At 38.3% G+C, this 17,964-nt stretch overlaps 1 protein-coding gene across 1 annotated transcript; it reads right to left on the bottom strand.

Annotated features, from left to right (window-relative positions):
• Positions 1-214: 214 nt before the first annotated feature.
• Positions 215-15,970, bottom strand: LOC130920687 (basement membrane-specific heparan sulfate proteoglycan core protein-like). Its single transcript, XM_057844059.1, has 8 exons — positions 15,845-15,970; positions 14,619-14,765; positions 14,415-14,549; positions 11,568-11,740; positions 11,304-11,490; positions 10,885-11,064; positions 4,803-5,069; positions 215-730 (listed from the first exon to the last, which is right to left on the bottom strand). The coding sequence occupies exons 1-8, from the start codon at positions 15,891-15,893 to the stop codon at positions 723-725; spliced, it is 1,146 nt and encodes a 381-aa protein (XP_057700042.1). The 5' UTR covers positions 15,894-15,970; the 3' UTR covers positions 215-722.
• Between the last annotated feature and the right edge of the window lie 1,994 nt (positions 15,971-17,964).

Here is a 17,964-nt window from a genome sequence, read left to right as displayed (position 1 = left end):
CCCCGGCCCCTCTGTGGTTGAAATGCTAACAAGAGGCATGGTCAAATTTTTGGGAGATTTAACGGTGTGGCATGACAAATTACTGTAATAGATTTTCTGTATCTATTATAATGGGACTTTATTAGTGTTTGTCAATGCATCTGCATGGTTTTAACACAAGCATATCAGGTTAAAAGGAAATTGGTGTCCATTGCAATAGAGGGAACTTTCATTATCATATTAGTTCTAAAGTGTTTATTTAATTTTATAGGTATCAGGATGACAATGAGGCTCAGAAACATTCTGGTGTACAATTTACGAACGTACGAATTAATAAGCTATTTTGATGTAAGATATTTCAATTGAATATCTTACAGTAAAACATCAAAATTACCAGTGTATTTTAAACACTTCAAATCAACCAAATGTGGTTTCTTGCTTAAAACGTAATTTATAATTGGAAAATTGCACGTAGATGATGGAGTACCGAATTAACTAGATTACCCTTGAATATACAGACATTTTCCATTTGTGGTGTGCAATCCCTCTTCAAATTTGGAAACAAAACAATAACAAAACAGAAGTTTCTCCAAAAAGTGACACAATTTTTCCATGTATCACCTAATCCTTTAATAAACCCTCTTGAAGAAAGGTTTGAGTTAACTCCACATGCACATTATAACTTGAGTGATACTTTCCATTTCATGTCATCAATCCGGGCTTGCACTGACACTGCAGACATCTCAGTGGCCTATGATGGTAAACACACAAAAAGAAGCAAAATGAAATTTACATCATAATTAAAGATGTGCCGATCGATCGGCATCCGATCACGTCATTTTCAAAGTATTGGAATCGGCAAAAAAATATCGGACATGCCTTTTTTTTAATAAATATATATTTTTTGTTTAAATCGTTTTCTAATTGTGTTTAACCTTAAAGACAAAAATGTCCTACACTCATCCAGAGTAGTTTTGGCTTAAAGTAGGGCTTTCAGATTTATTGCGTTAACGGCGGTAATTAATTTTTTTTAATTAATCACGTTAAATAATTAACGCATGCGCTGCACGACCCACTCACGAATTGTCGCGTTAGACCTATAAAGACGCCACTTTACCTATAAATAGCGCTATAGGCAGCGTATAATGAGTAGAGAGAATTTTGACAGCCTTTAGAGCCATTTTTTGTGTGGCTAAAGCCTTACAATACCTCTCTCAGCAATTAAAAATAACGTGGGAGCAATGTGGGGAAGAAAGGTAGCAGTTGATCATTTTCTTAACACCATAAGTTCTTTCCCAACACAGAAGATATATCAATTGGTGCCCCTACGCACAGTCATGGTTGCACTTCCCATCATGCATTTGGGCAGAAGTTAAATGGCTGCAGTATCATTTACCGAAAGCTCAACAAATACACTAGATGGCAATATTTAGTCACAATATACAAAGTCACATTTATCCTTTAAAAATTACAAGTCTTTCTATCCGTGGATCCCACTCACAGAAAGAATGTTAATAATGTAAATGCCATCTTGAGGATTTATTGTCATAATAAACAAATACAGTACTTATGTACTGTATGTTGAATGTATATATCGTCCGAGTTTTATTCATTTTTTTCTTAATGCATTGCCAAAATGTATATGATCGGGAAAAATTATCGTGAATGATTGGAATTGAATCGGGAGAAGAAAAAAAAGCAATCGGATCGGGAAATATCAGGATTGGCAGATACTAAAACGATCGGGATCGGATCGGGAGCAAAAAAACATGATCGGAACAATCGTAATCATAATTAATTTTCCATACAACTTGTCTTTTGTGTGTATGCTATCCAGTGGTGGGAACAACGCCATTATAAATTACTATTAAATACTATTTTTTCAGTAACGGGGTAATCTAACTAATTATTTTTTTCCGCCGTTACCATTACTGACTGTCAAAAGCGGTGCGTTACTTACTCTGAATAAATTGAAGAAACTACCAGCCGTAGCCAGTCTACTCTGCTCTGTTTATTTGTCATCCAAGACTTGAAGTGCGTTCAGGTTCAAGAATAGCACACGTGTTTTGTTTTGTGCTTTTTCTTAGCAAAGATATACCACACAGGACGTGCTGGCACGCTGTTTCTTTAATAGCACATATAACTTCAACATTACCACAAACGTACGGCTCTCGGCAGGCCATGTCTCTAACTCACTCCCGCATCATGTGAGCAAAACAATATTGGCGCCGTGTGCACTTTAGGGTGCCTCGGATAATTCTGTATCAGAATATTACAGCACGTACTTCTTATGACTCCAGGCTGTTTGTTCCTGCTCATTCAATTAGACAATGCTTTCCAAAGCTTGCTAAAATTTCTGTTTTTGCTACACCTGAATGCTAGCCTCGTTCCCATCCCCCAATGTCAGCCAGCAAGAATGCTGCTTCCATCTTGAGGGCGGCAGACGCTTTGAGGGTGACGAGGCTACCTGAATGCACCACCTGGAAACATGCGATGGAAGTGATTGTGATTGGCTGAGGGTTAGAGTCATGTGTCATGGTAAGCCAATCAGGGCCGGTGTTTTCACACACAAACCGGAACAACGCGCGCGGCAAACACACACACGCAAAACAGATGCAGAGGGATATGATGACAGAGCATTCAGACGAAAATTTGTCCTTTACGAGGTGGAGATATAAACACTATTTCAAATCAAAATACTTGAAGTACAGTAGGCTATGTCTACTTGACCAGTTGTCTCAGTTTGTGAGCGATTTAATTGATTAAACTCACTTTATATTGTTTACTGCTGATTGTTATTGAAGGGGAAAAGATATCGTCATCGCACACACCATATAATTGCATTAGTCTAACACATATATAGTCCAACACATACATATGGTACAGGTTCTCGTAGGCACCATCTAACTGTTTGCATTACTCTAACACACGTAATATAATTAATCAGGAAATAGTATCTTTTTCATATTTACGGTAGGACTGCACTACTAATATAAAATAAATAGCACACCATAGTTTAATGAGAAGAAATAGAAGAGATACACAATGCCATCTTATCACAGAAGCCCAACGCGTGCGTCACGAACAAGATTGACGCACCAACTCTTGCAATCAGCTCTCCCAGCAAACTCCAACTTGTACTAAAACAAGTACAAGCCAGCCCGGACAACAAAGTTGATCGCGGGCGTCCCATCCGCGCACGAACCTAAGCCGCCCAAAACCGGCCACAGAGGGGAAGACCCAAAAGCAACGCCCAGACACACCTTCGGACACACCTTTGACCCGGCCCGCTTCAGCAAAGACTTTAAAAAGACTGGACACTGAGACAACACAGATTTTTGCTGCTCGGAAACATGTAGCCTTGTTTTGTATCCAGAATTGTCCCTCCGTCGTCTGTTTTTGCCTTGTTTTTTTACCATTGTCGACGAATAAATTGTCACCGTGCTTTCGGCGAGTATTTTTCAAACTTTTGGAACATGGAGTCAGTAAAAAGGGTTAATATCAGAGAGAACACGCGAAGTTCTGCCTTCCTGGTTGGTGCACGCAGGGGCAGCGTCAGCCGAGCGGCACTTGTTTTGGCTGTCGCGGTTCCTGAGTGCGTCTTGGCCGGGGGGGGGCGAATTTCAACATTACAGTGGTACCTCTACATACGAAGTTAATCCGTTCCAGGACCTTGTTTGTAAGTCGAAATGGTCGTATGTCGAGCAGGATTTTCCCATAGGAATACATTATAATTCCATTAATTCGTTCCACAGCCCAAAAACCTGCACTAAATCCTATTACAAATGGCAATTACACGTAGCAAAACAAATAAATTATAAATCAAAATTGGAATAATGTAATAAAAAGAATAATAATAATTCCTGTAATAGTGTAACGAATCGGGTTCTAATAAGGCGGACGTTTTTTTGTGTACCTGAACGCACCGCGGGGCTCACGTGCCAGAGACGGACCGGTGAGTTTGAGTTTCACTTTCACTTTGAATGTTCTCTTGAGAACACCGTCAATTGCGGCAGACAGCATGCGTTTTGTGTTGAATAAGTTGTGAAAGAAATGATGAAAGCTGGCGATTTCTTTGGAGACAATAAGAATTGTCAGCTTAATTTATAAAGACTGGCGAACGATGGTCGGAGGAGGACTGTGGAGATGTATTGTTGAGCCATTTCACGGATGCCCACCCCACGCTCATATTTTTCTGTCATTTGCATCTTCATTTCGAAGGTAAGCATCAACTTTTTCCTTGTTTCACCACCTGTACCAACCTTTTCTGAAACCTGTGTTGATTTGTCACACAAGAAAATCCGCCGTGCATTCGTCTGCGGTGCTGCCATTGTCGTCGTATTTCGAGCATGTCGTCGGATGTAGAAACAAATGGCGAGTCAAATTTTACGTCGGATGTCGAAAAGTTCGTGTGTCGAAGCGATCGTATGTAGAGGTACCACTGTATTTTATGATATTGTTTACTGTTTATTTTTGTTGCACTTCATGTGTAGGATAAATTTGTTGCTGGTGAGGTGCAATAAATATTACAAGGTTCTATAACACAACTACCTGACTGTTCTTCTCTATTCAACTGGCTCGAATACTGCTCAGAAAATTTCAAACTCTTTGACATACAATAACTTCTTTTTAAAGTAACGGAAATAATTACTTTCCCTGGTAACTAGTTACTTTTACTATAGAGTAATTCAGTTACTAACTCAGTTACTTTTTGGAAGAAGTAGTGAGTAACTATAGCTAATTACTTTTTTAAAGTGACGTGCCCAACACTGATGCTATCCCAGCTGACTTTGCGCAATGATTTCAATATATAACAAGCTCACCTTTCACAATGACTTTGGCCAGTGCTTCACTGGACCCAATGTGGTTGGTAGCTACACACTTGTATGTCCCACCGTCACTAGCTTTAAGACGGGGTATCACAAGTTGTCCGTCGCTGGTAGTCTGACTTCCTGCAGGCAGGTTGCCTCTCCCAACCCGGCTCCATTCAAACTGAATGGGATGGGAGCCATGGGCCAAACAACGGAGAGAAAGAGCATCGCCAGGTTGGAGTTTCACCTGCTCGGGTAGAGAGGTGGCATAAGGAGGACCTGAGGATACGAGGCAGCAGAAAAGAGAAGAGATAGAATGTAAAGAATAATGCAATCCATGTGGTTGTAATTTGAGATATGCACTTTGTTTCTAATGGGCGTTAATAATGGAACTTATGAATGTACTGTATACTAGGAGTGGGAACCTCTTGGTACCTCATGATACGATTTGCAATACAAAGCTCACGATAACGAGGATCTGATGATACAACGATTATCGATACATTGGTCAGGAAATCGTTCTAGGATATTCTACAAACAACTAATAAACAGAAAAACAAGCTTTTGCTGTGAATTGGAATGAGTTTATCATTAGTAGACGTCCAATCCATTTGAATTGGGAGGGGTGGTCCCTCCCACTTCAAAAGGATTGAACGTCTATGGCCGGTAGTGGCAGCCAATGCCAGGCAATGAGGTAATTTTGGGCCATTTAAGGTCATTTAGCTGTTCATTTTCAATTACTTCCTGTTGATTTTGGGTTTTTTTATGGGTCTCTTCCTGTTTATTTTGAGTTACCGAACAGGAAATGAGCTGGGAATCACCCAAATGAGTAGGCAGTGACCATAGGCGGAGTTTGACTTTTGGGGTAAGGGGGGCACAACATGTTGATGACCCCGAAAGCAGTGTCAGCAATAAAATTAACTTACAAGAATATTTATAATAATAAGTTGACAATGAGCGTATTTTGTTTTCCATCATTCTTGAGGGGAATTCTAAATTAGGTTGCTTCGGCAATACTTTTCGCCAAGATCGTCGTCCATTGAATAGGGTACGCCTGTCGGTGTCGTGCCTATGTAGTTACCACAGTCAAAAATTGTATCCCCTGGGCGGAGCCCTATGGACGTAGATTTGTGTCTTTATTATTCAACCCACAAAAAAGTTGCTTCAATCAAAATATATATTTTCAATCAAAAAAAGTTGCTTCCATCAAAAAAAAAAAAGTGTTTGAATGCAAAAATAAATTTGAAACTCAAAAAAATGCATATAAAAGCTATTTTTCCTGGATTTATTTTTTTTTTTCGATTGGAGTCAAGTTTGTGTTTTTTTTTTATTGAAGCAAGTTTTTTGATTGAAGTAATGTTTATATGTGTTTGGGCCACATTTGGCTAGGACATTTTTGTCTTCATTATTCAATCAAAAAATAAATTCCTTCACAAAAAAATATATTTTCAAAAAGAAAAATCACTTCAATTAAAAAAAAAAAAAAAAGAAAAATTTCAACAACAAAAAAAAGTATTTTCAATCAAAGAAAAAAAAATCATTAGAAAAATAAAATTGCCCTCCCCTAATTTTATTTTATTTTTTTAAATTTTATGCAAGGCAAATGCCCATCTAAGGTGTTAGTCACATGATATGTTTGAAAAGTAATTTGACCCATTATAAGAAATATTTTTTTTTGTTCATTTCATTCTTTTTTGTTGCAGTTTTTTTGCTTTACAACTTTTATATACAGTGGGGAGAACAAGTATTTGATACACTGCCGATTTTGCTGGTTTTCCCACTTGCAAGCCATGTAGAGGTCTGTAATTTGTATCATAAGTTCTCTTCAACTGTGAGTGACGGAATCTAATACAAAAATCCAGAAAATCACATTGTATAATTTTTAAATAATAAATTTGTATTTAACAGCATGAAATAAGTATTTGATACATTACCAACTAGTAAATATTTCGGCTCTCAGTTCTTTTTTAAGAACCCCTCCTGTTCTCCACTCATTACCGGAAGTAACTGCACCTGTTTGAACTTGTTACCTGTATAAAAGACACCTGTTCACATGCTCAAACAAACAAACTCCAACCTCTCCACAATGGCCAAGACCAAAGAGCTGTGTAAGGACATCAGGGATAAAATAATAGACCTGCACAAGGCTGGGATGGGCTACAGGAAAATAAACAAGCAGCTTGGTGAGAAGCTAACAACTGTTGGAGGGATTATTAGAAAATGGAAGAAGTTCAAGTTGACGGTCAATCTGCCTTGTTCTGGGGCTCCATGCAAGATCTCACCTCATGGGGCATCACTGATCATGAGGAAGGTGAGGGGTCAGCCCAGAACTACACGGCAGGACCTGGTCAATGACCTGAAGAGAGCTGGAGGAAAAAGGAGGATGATTACAACCCCAAGAACACCATCCCAACCGTGAAACGGAGGAGGAAACATCATTTTTTGGGGCTGCTTCTCTGCCAAAGGTACAGGACGACTGCACCGTATTGAGGGGAGGATGGATGGGGCTATGTATCGCCAGACCTTGGCTGACAACCTCCTTCCTTCAGTGAGAGCCCTGATGATGGGTCGTGGCTGGGTCTTCCAGCATGACAACAACCCAAAGCACACAGCCAAGGCAACTAAAGAGTGGCTACGTAAGAAGCATCTTAAGGTCCTGGAGTGGCCTAGCCAGTCACCAGATCTGAACCCGATAGAAAATCTATGGAGGGAGCTGAAAGTCCGTGTTGCCCGGCAGCAGCCCCGAAACCTGAAGACTCTGGATAAGATCTGCATGGAGGAGTGGGTCAAAATCCCTGCTGCAGTGTGTGCAAACCTTGTCAAGGACTACAGGAAACATTTGGTATCTGTAATAGCAAACAAAGGTTTCTGTACCAAACATTAAGTTCGATTTTTGTGATGTATCAAATACTTATTTCACGCAATTAAATGCAAATTTATTATTTAAAAATCATACAACGTGATTTTCTGTTTTTTTTTGTATTAGATTCCGTCCCTCACAGTTGAAGAGAACTTATGATACAAATTAGAGACCTCTACATGCTTTGCAAGTGGGAAAACCAGCAAAATCGGCAGTGTATCAAATACTTGTTCTCCCCACTGTATATAGGAAAGTCAATTTCATGCAATGACACTTTTCGGCCACCAGGGGGGGCCTGCCCCCCCCCTTAAAATCTGCTTATGGCGGTGACTCAAACTCAACAGAAAATGACCTGTAAATGCCCTAAAATGAAAAGCAAATGACCTGTAAATGCCCTGAAAATCGGACAGAATGACTGTGAATGCTCTGGTTTCGAATGAACGAATATTTCCAGTCTAAATGGATTGGGCATCGAGCACCGTCAATGCAGCCTTAGAGTTAACTGAGACACTATTATGGTGGAAAATTTTGGTAGCAATTTGTTGGTTCATTTTTATTTTTTTTAGACATTGACACCTTTTCAAAACGATTTTTTGATTCTTAGCAGGAGCATATCGATAACCTTTTGGGATACAACGTATCACGATATATTACCATTTCGATATTTTGTCACACCCCGACTGTATACATTGTTTGCCACTTCTTTTACACTTTAACCAGATGTGGATAGTAATGTGTTAGGTTTACTCCAATACATTTACTTGAGTAACTTTAAAAAAAAAAAAAAAAAAAAAAAAAAAAAGTACTTTTAAGTAGTTTTACATAAACTACAATTTTTACTTGAATAGATTTGTTAAGATGAAAGGTAACTCTTACTTTGCTAGTTTGGGCTACACTAGAGACACTACACACATTTTCCTTTTTACTCTACAAATTAGATTTGACTTTATCTTTACCAGAAATGCCGACAGTGGCTCTACCAGTTTCCCCAATGAGACATCGCAACAATAATCACATGACTCCATGAAACCAATCAGATGTGACAATACATGACCACACACAAGCTTGCAGTCGGAAGTCCTACGATCACGCCGGTTTTCTTATCGCAATTTTGCACAATAAGGCGCACCTGACTATAAGCTGCCACCTACCAAATTTGACACAAAAACTGCATTTGTTCATACATAACACGCACTGGACTATAAGCCGCAGCTGTCCTCACGGTATTATGGGATATTCCCACCAAAAGATATCAACCGGTAACACTTTATTTGACAGCGGCTTCATAAGACTGTCATAAGACCAAATGAACCACCATGAAGCTTTGAACCAATGGCTTCATTTGGCCATCACGATTCTCTTGGAGAAGACAGTCAACGTCTGCTTCCACCTGCTGTCAACAAGGTTGTCATCTAACATGCCTCCTAGCATAAATTGTAGTGCTACAAATGTAAATAACAAATCAAAATTCATGTTTTGTGCTAATTATTTCTTCAGTTACTGTTCTAGGTGTTTCATTAATTGCTAGCTATGGAATTTAGTGACACTTTATTTGACAATGGTGCTCTCAGAGTGTCATAAGACCATCATGATTATGACATGACACTGCCATGGGCATTAATGAATGCTTATGAGAGATGTCATTTTGTGTCATCCGGCAAATTATCTCCCTTTTGAATGGATGTGAAAGAGCCGAGCTACACATAAATGGAGTTTGACTTTGGGGGCAGGGTGGTCACAACATGTTGATGACCCTGAAACGCAGTGCCAGCAATAAAATTAACTTACAAGAATATTTATAATAATAAGTTGACAATGAGCCTTTTTTGGTTTCCCATCATTCTTGAGGGGAATTCTAAATCAGGCTGCTTAGGCAATACTTTTCACCAAGATCATCATCCATTGAATATGGTACGCCCGCCGGTGTCGTGCCAATGTAGTTACCACTGTCAAAAATTACCATATGGAGGTAGATTTGTGTCTTTATTATTCAATTGAAAAAAAAGTTGCTTCAATCAAAATGTATATTGTCAACCAAAAAAAAATCGCTTCAATAAAATTTTTTTAAAAAAGTGTTTGAATGTAAAAATAAATTTGAAACTCAAAAAACTCCCCAAAAATGCATGTGAAAGCTATTTATCTTTGATTTTTTTTTTTTTTTTTTTTTTTTTTTTTTTTGATTGAAGTCGTTTTTTTCGATTGAAGCCACTTTTTTGATTGAAGTAATGTTGATTTGTGTTTGGGCCACATTTTGGCTAGGAAATTTTTGTCTTTATTATTCAATCAAAAAATAAGTTGCTTGGAAAAATATATATGTTTAAATAGAAAAATCACTTCAATCAAAAAAAAAAAAAAAAAAGAAAAATTTCAATCATAGAAAAAGTTTTTGAATGCGAAAAAATATTTGAGATTGAAAAATTTGCATTTGAACACTTAATTTTTCATTTTAAAAAAATGAGTTTGGGCCATATTAAGGGTAGGGCATTTGTGTCTCAATCATTTAATCCCTCAAAAAGTTTTATTATATTATTATTTTAAATATTTTCAATCAAAGAAAAAACTTAATTTGAAAAATACAATTGCCCTCCCCTAATTTTATTTTATTTTTTTAATGAAAATTATATGCAAAGCAAATGACCGTCTAAGGTGGTAGTCACGTGATCTGTTCGAAAAATAATTTTGACCCGTTATAAAAATATATTTTGTTTGTTCGTTTCATTCATTTTTGTTGCAGTTTTATTGCTTTACAATTTTTATATACAGTATATAGGAAAATCAATTACATGCAATTACACTTTTCGGCCACCAGTGTATTTTTTAGGCCTAATATGGTCATGCAATAGGTTATAGTACAGTATAATAATAGCAGTTCATATAGATGATGATATGTCGATACAGAAGATTTACCATTGTTTAAGAAAAAAAAAATGAAAAATTAAAAAACGACATTGTAAGCAGTTACTCATTACTACTTGTGCATTGTTTTCACTGAATACTTTTTGACTTGAAATTGAGTTAATTTAGGGATTACTACTTTTACTCTTATTTTGTAGTAACACTGCTCTTGAGTTAAATTTTAGGCCACTCTTCCCACCTCTGGCTTTAATTGAACTTGTCTACTCTTTTCTTTCTTACCTGCCACATGGATCATAGCTGCAAAAAGGCTACACCAGTATAATCTTACACAGGGCATGTTTAAATTGTTCTGTGCCTGTCCCAGACAAATATGCTTACTTTCCACCTCCATCTGCGTGTATGCCTCGCTGTAGCCGTGAATGTTGGTAGCATTACAGATGTACTGGCCGGAGTCCTGGCGCCCCACACTGGTCAGTGTCAGGACACCCCCAGCGACTGTGTGTTTCCATGGTAACGGGGCTCTCAGCTTGGACCATGTGATGAGGGGAGGTGGAGAACCTGAAAGAAAAAGAGAAAATGATCCACGAACAGGCATAAAATATGATGCAATGTTTTTATTTGCACGAAATTTGCCAAATTTGAAAATTTTCAGAAGGGTTTCATTGCTTTTATTAATTGTGTGCAACTTTGCCATTTCAGAAAGTCCTGCAATCACTTTTTATTTTTCAGGTTTTCACCTGAGTGACAGTTATCTTTAGCTTACATAACATAGTATGATAAATATGTTAGCATCTTACCTGTAGCCTGACAGCTGAAAGTGACAGAACGACCCTCTACAGCAGTAATTTCCTTGTGACTCACTGATGCAATGGGTGCATCAGGTCCCCCATCCAAAATGACCTCCACTTTGATCTCAGTCACACCCACGTTGTTCTCACCTTGGCAAATATACACACCAACATCTTCCGGACGTACTACTACCCACTAAAAAGGAGGATACGGTGGCATTGTTTGATAATAAAGAATGTTAAATAAAAACACTATTTTGGTTAAGGTATTACTTGTATGGTGCTGACACCATCTCTCTCCTCAGAAAGAAGCTTCAGAGGGGAACCTTGGCGCCTCCAGCTCAGCTTGGGCCGTGGTCTGCCTGTTGCACGACATTGTACTGATACTCGGGCACCAATTTTGACTCTCAGAGGACCAGTTGGTGACAACCGCACTTTAGGAGGAACTGTATGAAGAAACACAAAGTTGAGGTGAAAACATGACATTTAAATGTGGAACAGTCAGGGGTGAAAGTGAGCCGGAACGGTCTGGTATGCCGGAATGGTAAAAGGTTCGAAGCCGGAAGGGGCGGAAGGAATATGGAATCACGGGAGTGCAAACATAAAAAAAAAAAAAAAAAAAGAAATACATGAATGGATATGTAGATAAATAAATGTAAAGAGAAATGAATGGATGGATGGATGGATGGATGGATGGATGGATGGATGGATGGATGGATGGATGGATGGATGGATGGATGGATGGATGGATGGATGGATGGATGGATGGATGGATGGATGGATGGATGGATGGATGGATGGATGGATGGATGAATGAAAACATAAAAGCATATTTTGTCATTGAAAATCTCAAACGGAAAAAAAAATTGTCATTGATTTTTTTTTTCATGGAAAAACAAACAAAACAATGGCAATTTTTGTCATTGTCTTTTACTTTTTGTCATTGACAAACACAAACGGAAAAAACAATGGCAATTTTTTACTTTGCCTTTGCTTTTTGTATTTCATTTGTCATTGTCTTTGCCTTTGCTTTTAACAAAAGTAATGATCTGTCAATCAAATGGCGTTGGGAGGGGCTTTCCAAACAGGAAACGGTTAAACAGGTTGCCGTAGTTTTGCCAATTTTTATTTTCACTTACACGTAAAATGCCTTTAAACATAAATTGGACAAAAATGGTGTTGTTAACTAAAATATTCCCTTGCCATGAATATCAACAGTTAGTAATGGTGGTAAACCAATTCATAAACTCAACTACTTATGGACATTTAAAGCTTGAAGTTGGCGTTTTTAGCATCTTGTCTCCCAATTGGCCAATTTACAGAGGCATTTCTCCAGACTATTAAGCTGAGGAGCAGTAAAACATCTACAGTGGGGCAAATAAGTATTTAATCAACCACCAATTGAGTTCTCCAACTTGAAAAGATTAGAGAGGCCTGTAATTGTCAACATGGGTAAACCTCAACCATGTGGGACAGAATGTGGAAGAAAAAAAACAGAAAATCACATTTTTAGATTTTTAAAGAATTTATTTCCCAATTTACAGTGGAAAATAAGTATTTGGTCACCTACAAACAAGCAAGATTTCTGGCTGTCAAAGAGGTCTAACTTCTTCTAACGAGGTGTAACGAGGCTCCACTCATTACCTGTATTAATGGCACCTGTTTTAACTCATTATCAGTATAAAAGACACCTGTCCACAAGCTCTGTCAGTCACACTCCAAACTCCACTCTGGCCAAGCCCAAAGAGCTATCGAAGGACACCAGAGACAAAATTGTAGACCTCCACCAGGCTGGGAAGACTGAATCTGCAATAGGTAAAACGCTTGGTGTAAAGAAATCAACTGTGGGTGCAATTATTAGAAAATGGAAGACATACAAGACCACTGATAATCTCCCTCGATCTGGGGCTCCATGCAAGATCTCACCCCGTGGCGTCAAAATGATAACAAGAACGGTGAGCAAAAATCCCAGAACCACACGGGGGGACCTAGTGAATGACCTACAGAGAACTGGGATCACAGTAACAAAGGCTACTATCAGTAACACAATGCGCTGCCAGGGACTCAAATCCTGCACTGCCAGACGTGTCCCCCTGCTGAAGCCAGTACACATCCAGGCCCGTCTGCGGTTCGCTAGAGAGCATTTGGATGATCCAGAAGAGGACTGGGAGAATGTGTTATGGTCAGATGAAACCAAAATAGAAGTTTTTGGTAGAAACACAGGTTCTCGTGTTTGGAGGAGAAAGAATACCGAATTGCATCCGAAGAACACCATACCCACTGTGAAGCATGGGGATGGAAACATCATGCTTTGGGGCTGTTTTTCTGCAAAGGGACCATGACGACTGATCTGTGTAAAGGAAAGAATGAATGGGGCCATGTATGGAGAGATTTTGAGTGAAAATCTCCTTACATCAGCAAGGGCATTGAAGATGAGGCGTGGCTGGGTCTTTCAGCATGACAATGATCCCAAACACACAGCCAGGGCAACAAAGGATTGGCTTCGTAAGAAGCATTTCAAAGTCCTGGAGTTGCCTAGTCAGTCGCTGGATCTCAACCCCATAGAAAATCTGTGGAGGGAGTTAAAGGTCCGTGTTGCCCAACGACAGCCCCAAAACATCACTGCTCTAGAGGAGATCTGCATGGAGGAATAGGCCAAAATACCAGCAACAGTGTGTGAAAAGCATGTGAAGAGTTACAGAAAACGTTTGGCATCCGTTATTGCCAACAAAGGGTGCATAACAAAGTATTGAGGTGAACTTTTGGTATTGACCAAATACTTATTTCCACCATGATTTGCACAAAAAAATCTTTAAAAATCAAACAATGTAATTTAATTTTTTTTTCCACATTCTGTCTCTCATGGTTGAGGTTTACCCATGTTGACAATTACAGGCCTCTCTAATATTTTCAAGTGGGAGAACTTGCACAATTCGTGGTTGACTAAATACTTATTTGCCCCACTATACATAGGGTAGAAAATGGCCTTTGCTGAAGGGAACCTTTCGCCAATTTGTGAGATGAAACTAATGCCACAGTCCTGATTATTCAACAATGTCTGCCTCTACAATCTACATCATTAAACATTTTGCTTTGCAGAAAAACGTTCGAGTTTCTCACATTTGATGTTGATCTGTGCGGAAGCAGTGCCAGAACCTCCAGAGTTGGTTGCCACACATTGATACTCTCCCTGGTTACCAGGTCGAGCATTGGCAACTGTCAGAACTGCACCATCGGGGCCGATTTTAACATTGTCTAGAGGGAGGAAAAATATCATTCTTTAGCTTAGTGTATGAAGATAAACCGTAAGCTAATATTTCAAACCTGCTAAGGCTTGATTATTGGCTCTTCTCCACTGCAGTTCGGCGGGACGTGCACTGCTCCCCACTTGGCACCTGAGACTGACTGACTCCCCTTCACGCACAGTAGTAGTGTGGGGTTCCACTGTGACCACAAGACCTTGACCAGTGGCTGCAGAGAGGGGAGAGCATGCACTTACATACGCGCACACAGCAAACACATGTATATGTACTATATGAACCTCTATGAACCTTTAGAGGCTGAAGTAAATTACAGTGTAAACTGAGCGCAAAGCAAACAGTCTGGGTAAATACACACATTGGACAGAAATCTCTCTGATGACTGAGCAAAAAGAAGAAGAACATTTTGATGCATTCTGTAACGAAGCGCAGTAAACTCAAATTATATTTTTATTGTAGCCCTAATATGACACTTTAGCATCGATAATCAACTGAAGGAGCCGCCAAAAGGCAGCAGGACCGTGAACGAAAAGTGGAATTTGGCAAAAGTGATTTTGCCATGCGGCCTTTTTTTTTCCATGTGGCCAAATGGATTTTAGTTTGTGGCATTTTTTTTTTTTTTGTATGTGGCATTTTTTTTGGGGGGGGGGGGGGTATATGGCATTTTATTTGGGTGCCAGTGACTGCACTGTAATGTAAAGTGGATGGTCAAAATCACAACCAACACATTTTACTGCCATTCAAAATGATTGGAAAATTTGGACATTCATAGTTGTCAATGGCATAGCCTGACTTGGGTGCAAGTTGAATATCAATGCGCTGTAATGGTAAGTATATGGTCAAAAATCACAGCCACATATGTTTTTCTGCCACTCAAAATGAATGGAAATTTTGGACCTGCATAGCCGACAATGGCATGGAAGTGCATGGCCTGCTAAAATGCCACATACCAAAAAAATGCCACATACAAAAAAAAAAAAAAAAAAAAAAAAAAAGCCACATACCAAAATCCATTTTGCCACGGACCAAAAAAATGCAACATGGCAAAAAATGCCACATGGCAAGAATCAGTTTTGCCACTTGGGGAAAAAAAAATACCACATGGCAAAATCCATTTTCAACATGGCATAAAAATGCCAAAACGGACAGTTTATTTTCCAAAAGAAAACTCGTGACTAAATTCTGTATTTTACATTTCAAGCTGAGGACATCCCTTTACAATTAAACGCACACACAGACATATTTCCACATATGGTAAATAAAACGATAAAGAGAAATAATCCCAATTACCTGAACATAGCAGAGAGAAGAGGAGAATAGCACAGGGGAATGAGTCCATGATGAGTGCAAAAGTGAGTTCAATCACTTTCTGTGCTTGTTGCCCTACAGTCTCAGTGCTGCAATCACGGTGGACCTTTCACCCCTGACTTGGCATTCACCTCTTTTCTACTCAAATTTGATAGCGAGAGGATTTAGAGGTCTTTTAGAGTGTTCTTTTGATGAAAAAAAAAGTATAGAAGAAATGTCTTTAGTAAAGATGTCCCGATCGATTGGGCCCGATCACGTCATTTTCAAAGTATCGGAATCGGCAAAAAAATATCGGACATGCCTTTTTTAAATATGTATATATTTTGTAATCAAATCGTTTTCTAATTGTATTTAACGTTACAGACAAAATGTCTTACACTCATCCAGAGTCTTTAGTTTTGGCTTAAAGTAGGGCTATCAAATTTATCGCATTAACGGCGGTAATTATTTTTTTTTAAGTTAAGCACGTTAAAATATTTAACGCAATTAACGCATGCGCTGCATGACTCACTCACGCATTGTCGCGTTCAATCTATATTGGCGCCGATTTACCTATATATAGAGCTAAAAGGCAGCGTAATATGAGTAAAGTGAATGTTGGCAGTCTTGGAGCCTTTTTTTAAATGGCTAAAGCCTTAAAATCCCTCTCTCAACAATTAGAAATATCGTGGGAGGCAATGTGGGGAAGAAAGGTAATAGTTGATCTTTTTTTTAAAACCCTATGTTATTTCCCAACGCAGAGAAGATATATCAATTGGTGCCACTACGCACAGTCATGGTTGCACTTTCCATCATGCATTTGGGCAGAACAGTTAAATGGCTACAGTATCATTTGCTGAAAGCTCAACAAATACACTAGATGGCAATATTTAGTCACAATATACAAAGTCACATTTATCCTATAAGAATTACAAGTCTTTCTATCCGTGGATCCCTCTCACAGAAAGAATGTTAATAATGTAAATGCCATCTTGAGGATTTATTGTCATAATAAACAAATACAGTACTTACGTACTGTATGTTGAATGTATATATTCGTCCGAGTTTTATTCATTTTTTTCTTAATGCATTGCCCAAATGTATATGATCGGGAAAAATTATCGGGAATGATTAGAATTGAATCGGGAGAAAAAAAAAAAAAAAAGCAATCGGATTGGGAAATATCGGGATCAGCAGATACCCAAACTAAAACGATCGGGATCGGATCAGGAGCAAAAAAAAAAACATGATCGGAACAACCCTCGTCTTTAGATCTCACTGTCACTTTGTTTTAGGGCTGTTTGAATATAATAACCTTTAAACATTTATGACTAGTAAGAATTAGCAGCAGTAAGCCAAAACAAAGACATCAAAGTTAAGTCGACGCAAGATAAGGCATCTTAAATCAAGTCCAATTCATTCATATAACTTTTGATAAAAATCATCACTATGAATTTGCCTATGGCCTCAGCAACATTGCACTGGTCAAGGCAATCAAGACCTTATTTATTGGATTGAACACTACTACAAGCAATGACCAATATTTACAAGCTTGATTCTAGAGCTGCAGCTATCGATTATTTTAGTAGTCGATTAATCAATGAACTAGTTAGTTCGAATAATCGAGTAATCGGATAAGGAAGATGAAAAATTAAAATACTTGAGCTGCGCATCAAACAGTATAAAAAATAAATAAATGAGGATCTATGTACAACAAAACAACAATTGGCTAGCTTAAATAGCAAAAGTCCGCTAGCTTAAATGCTATAAAATGCTAACTTTTTTTTTTACAATGCTCTTAACAAATGGTTCAGATACATATTCCCGCAAAAAAATTGCTAAATATACATATAAACTAAATTACGAATGCATTGAAAAAAAATTAGCTCATACAAAAACTTTAAGGTTAAGCTTATGTTGGTCTTAACAGGGAGCAGCTGGATTTAGCCATGTAAAACTAAAGATATGCACACTTTCAAAATAAACCATTATAACGTCACTTTAATTAAACGAATACTCGAAGCAGCAAATTTTAATTTGAATCTTTTTATCTAATCGAATACTTGAGTTAATCGATTAATCGTTGCAGTACTACTTGATTCCAATATTTGTTTCATTGAATG

This window comes from Corythoichthys intestinalis, chromosome 8 (assembly GCF_030265065.1).
Source record: "Corythoichthys intestinalis isolate RoL2023-P3 chromosome 8, ASM3026506v1, whole genome shotgun sequence".
NCBI classification, from domain to species: Eukaryota; Metazoa; Chordata; class Actinopteri; order Syngnathiformes; family Syngnathidae; genus Corythoichthys; species Corythoichthys intestinalis.
The sequence above is the reverse complement of the archived record's forward strand: the minus strand, read 5'-3'. Positions and strand labels throughout refer to the sequence as shown.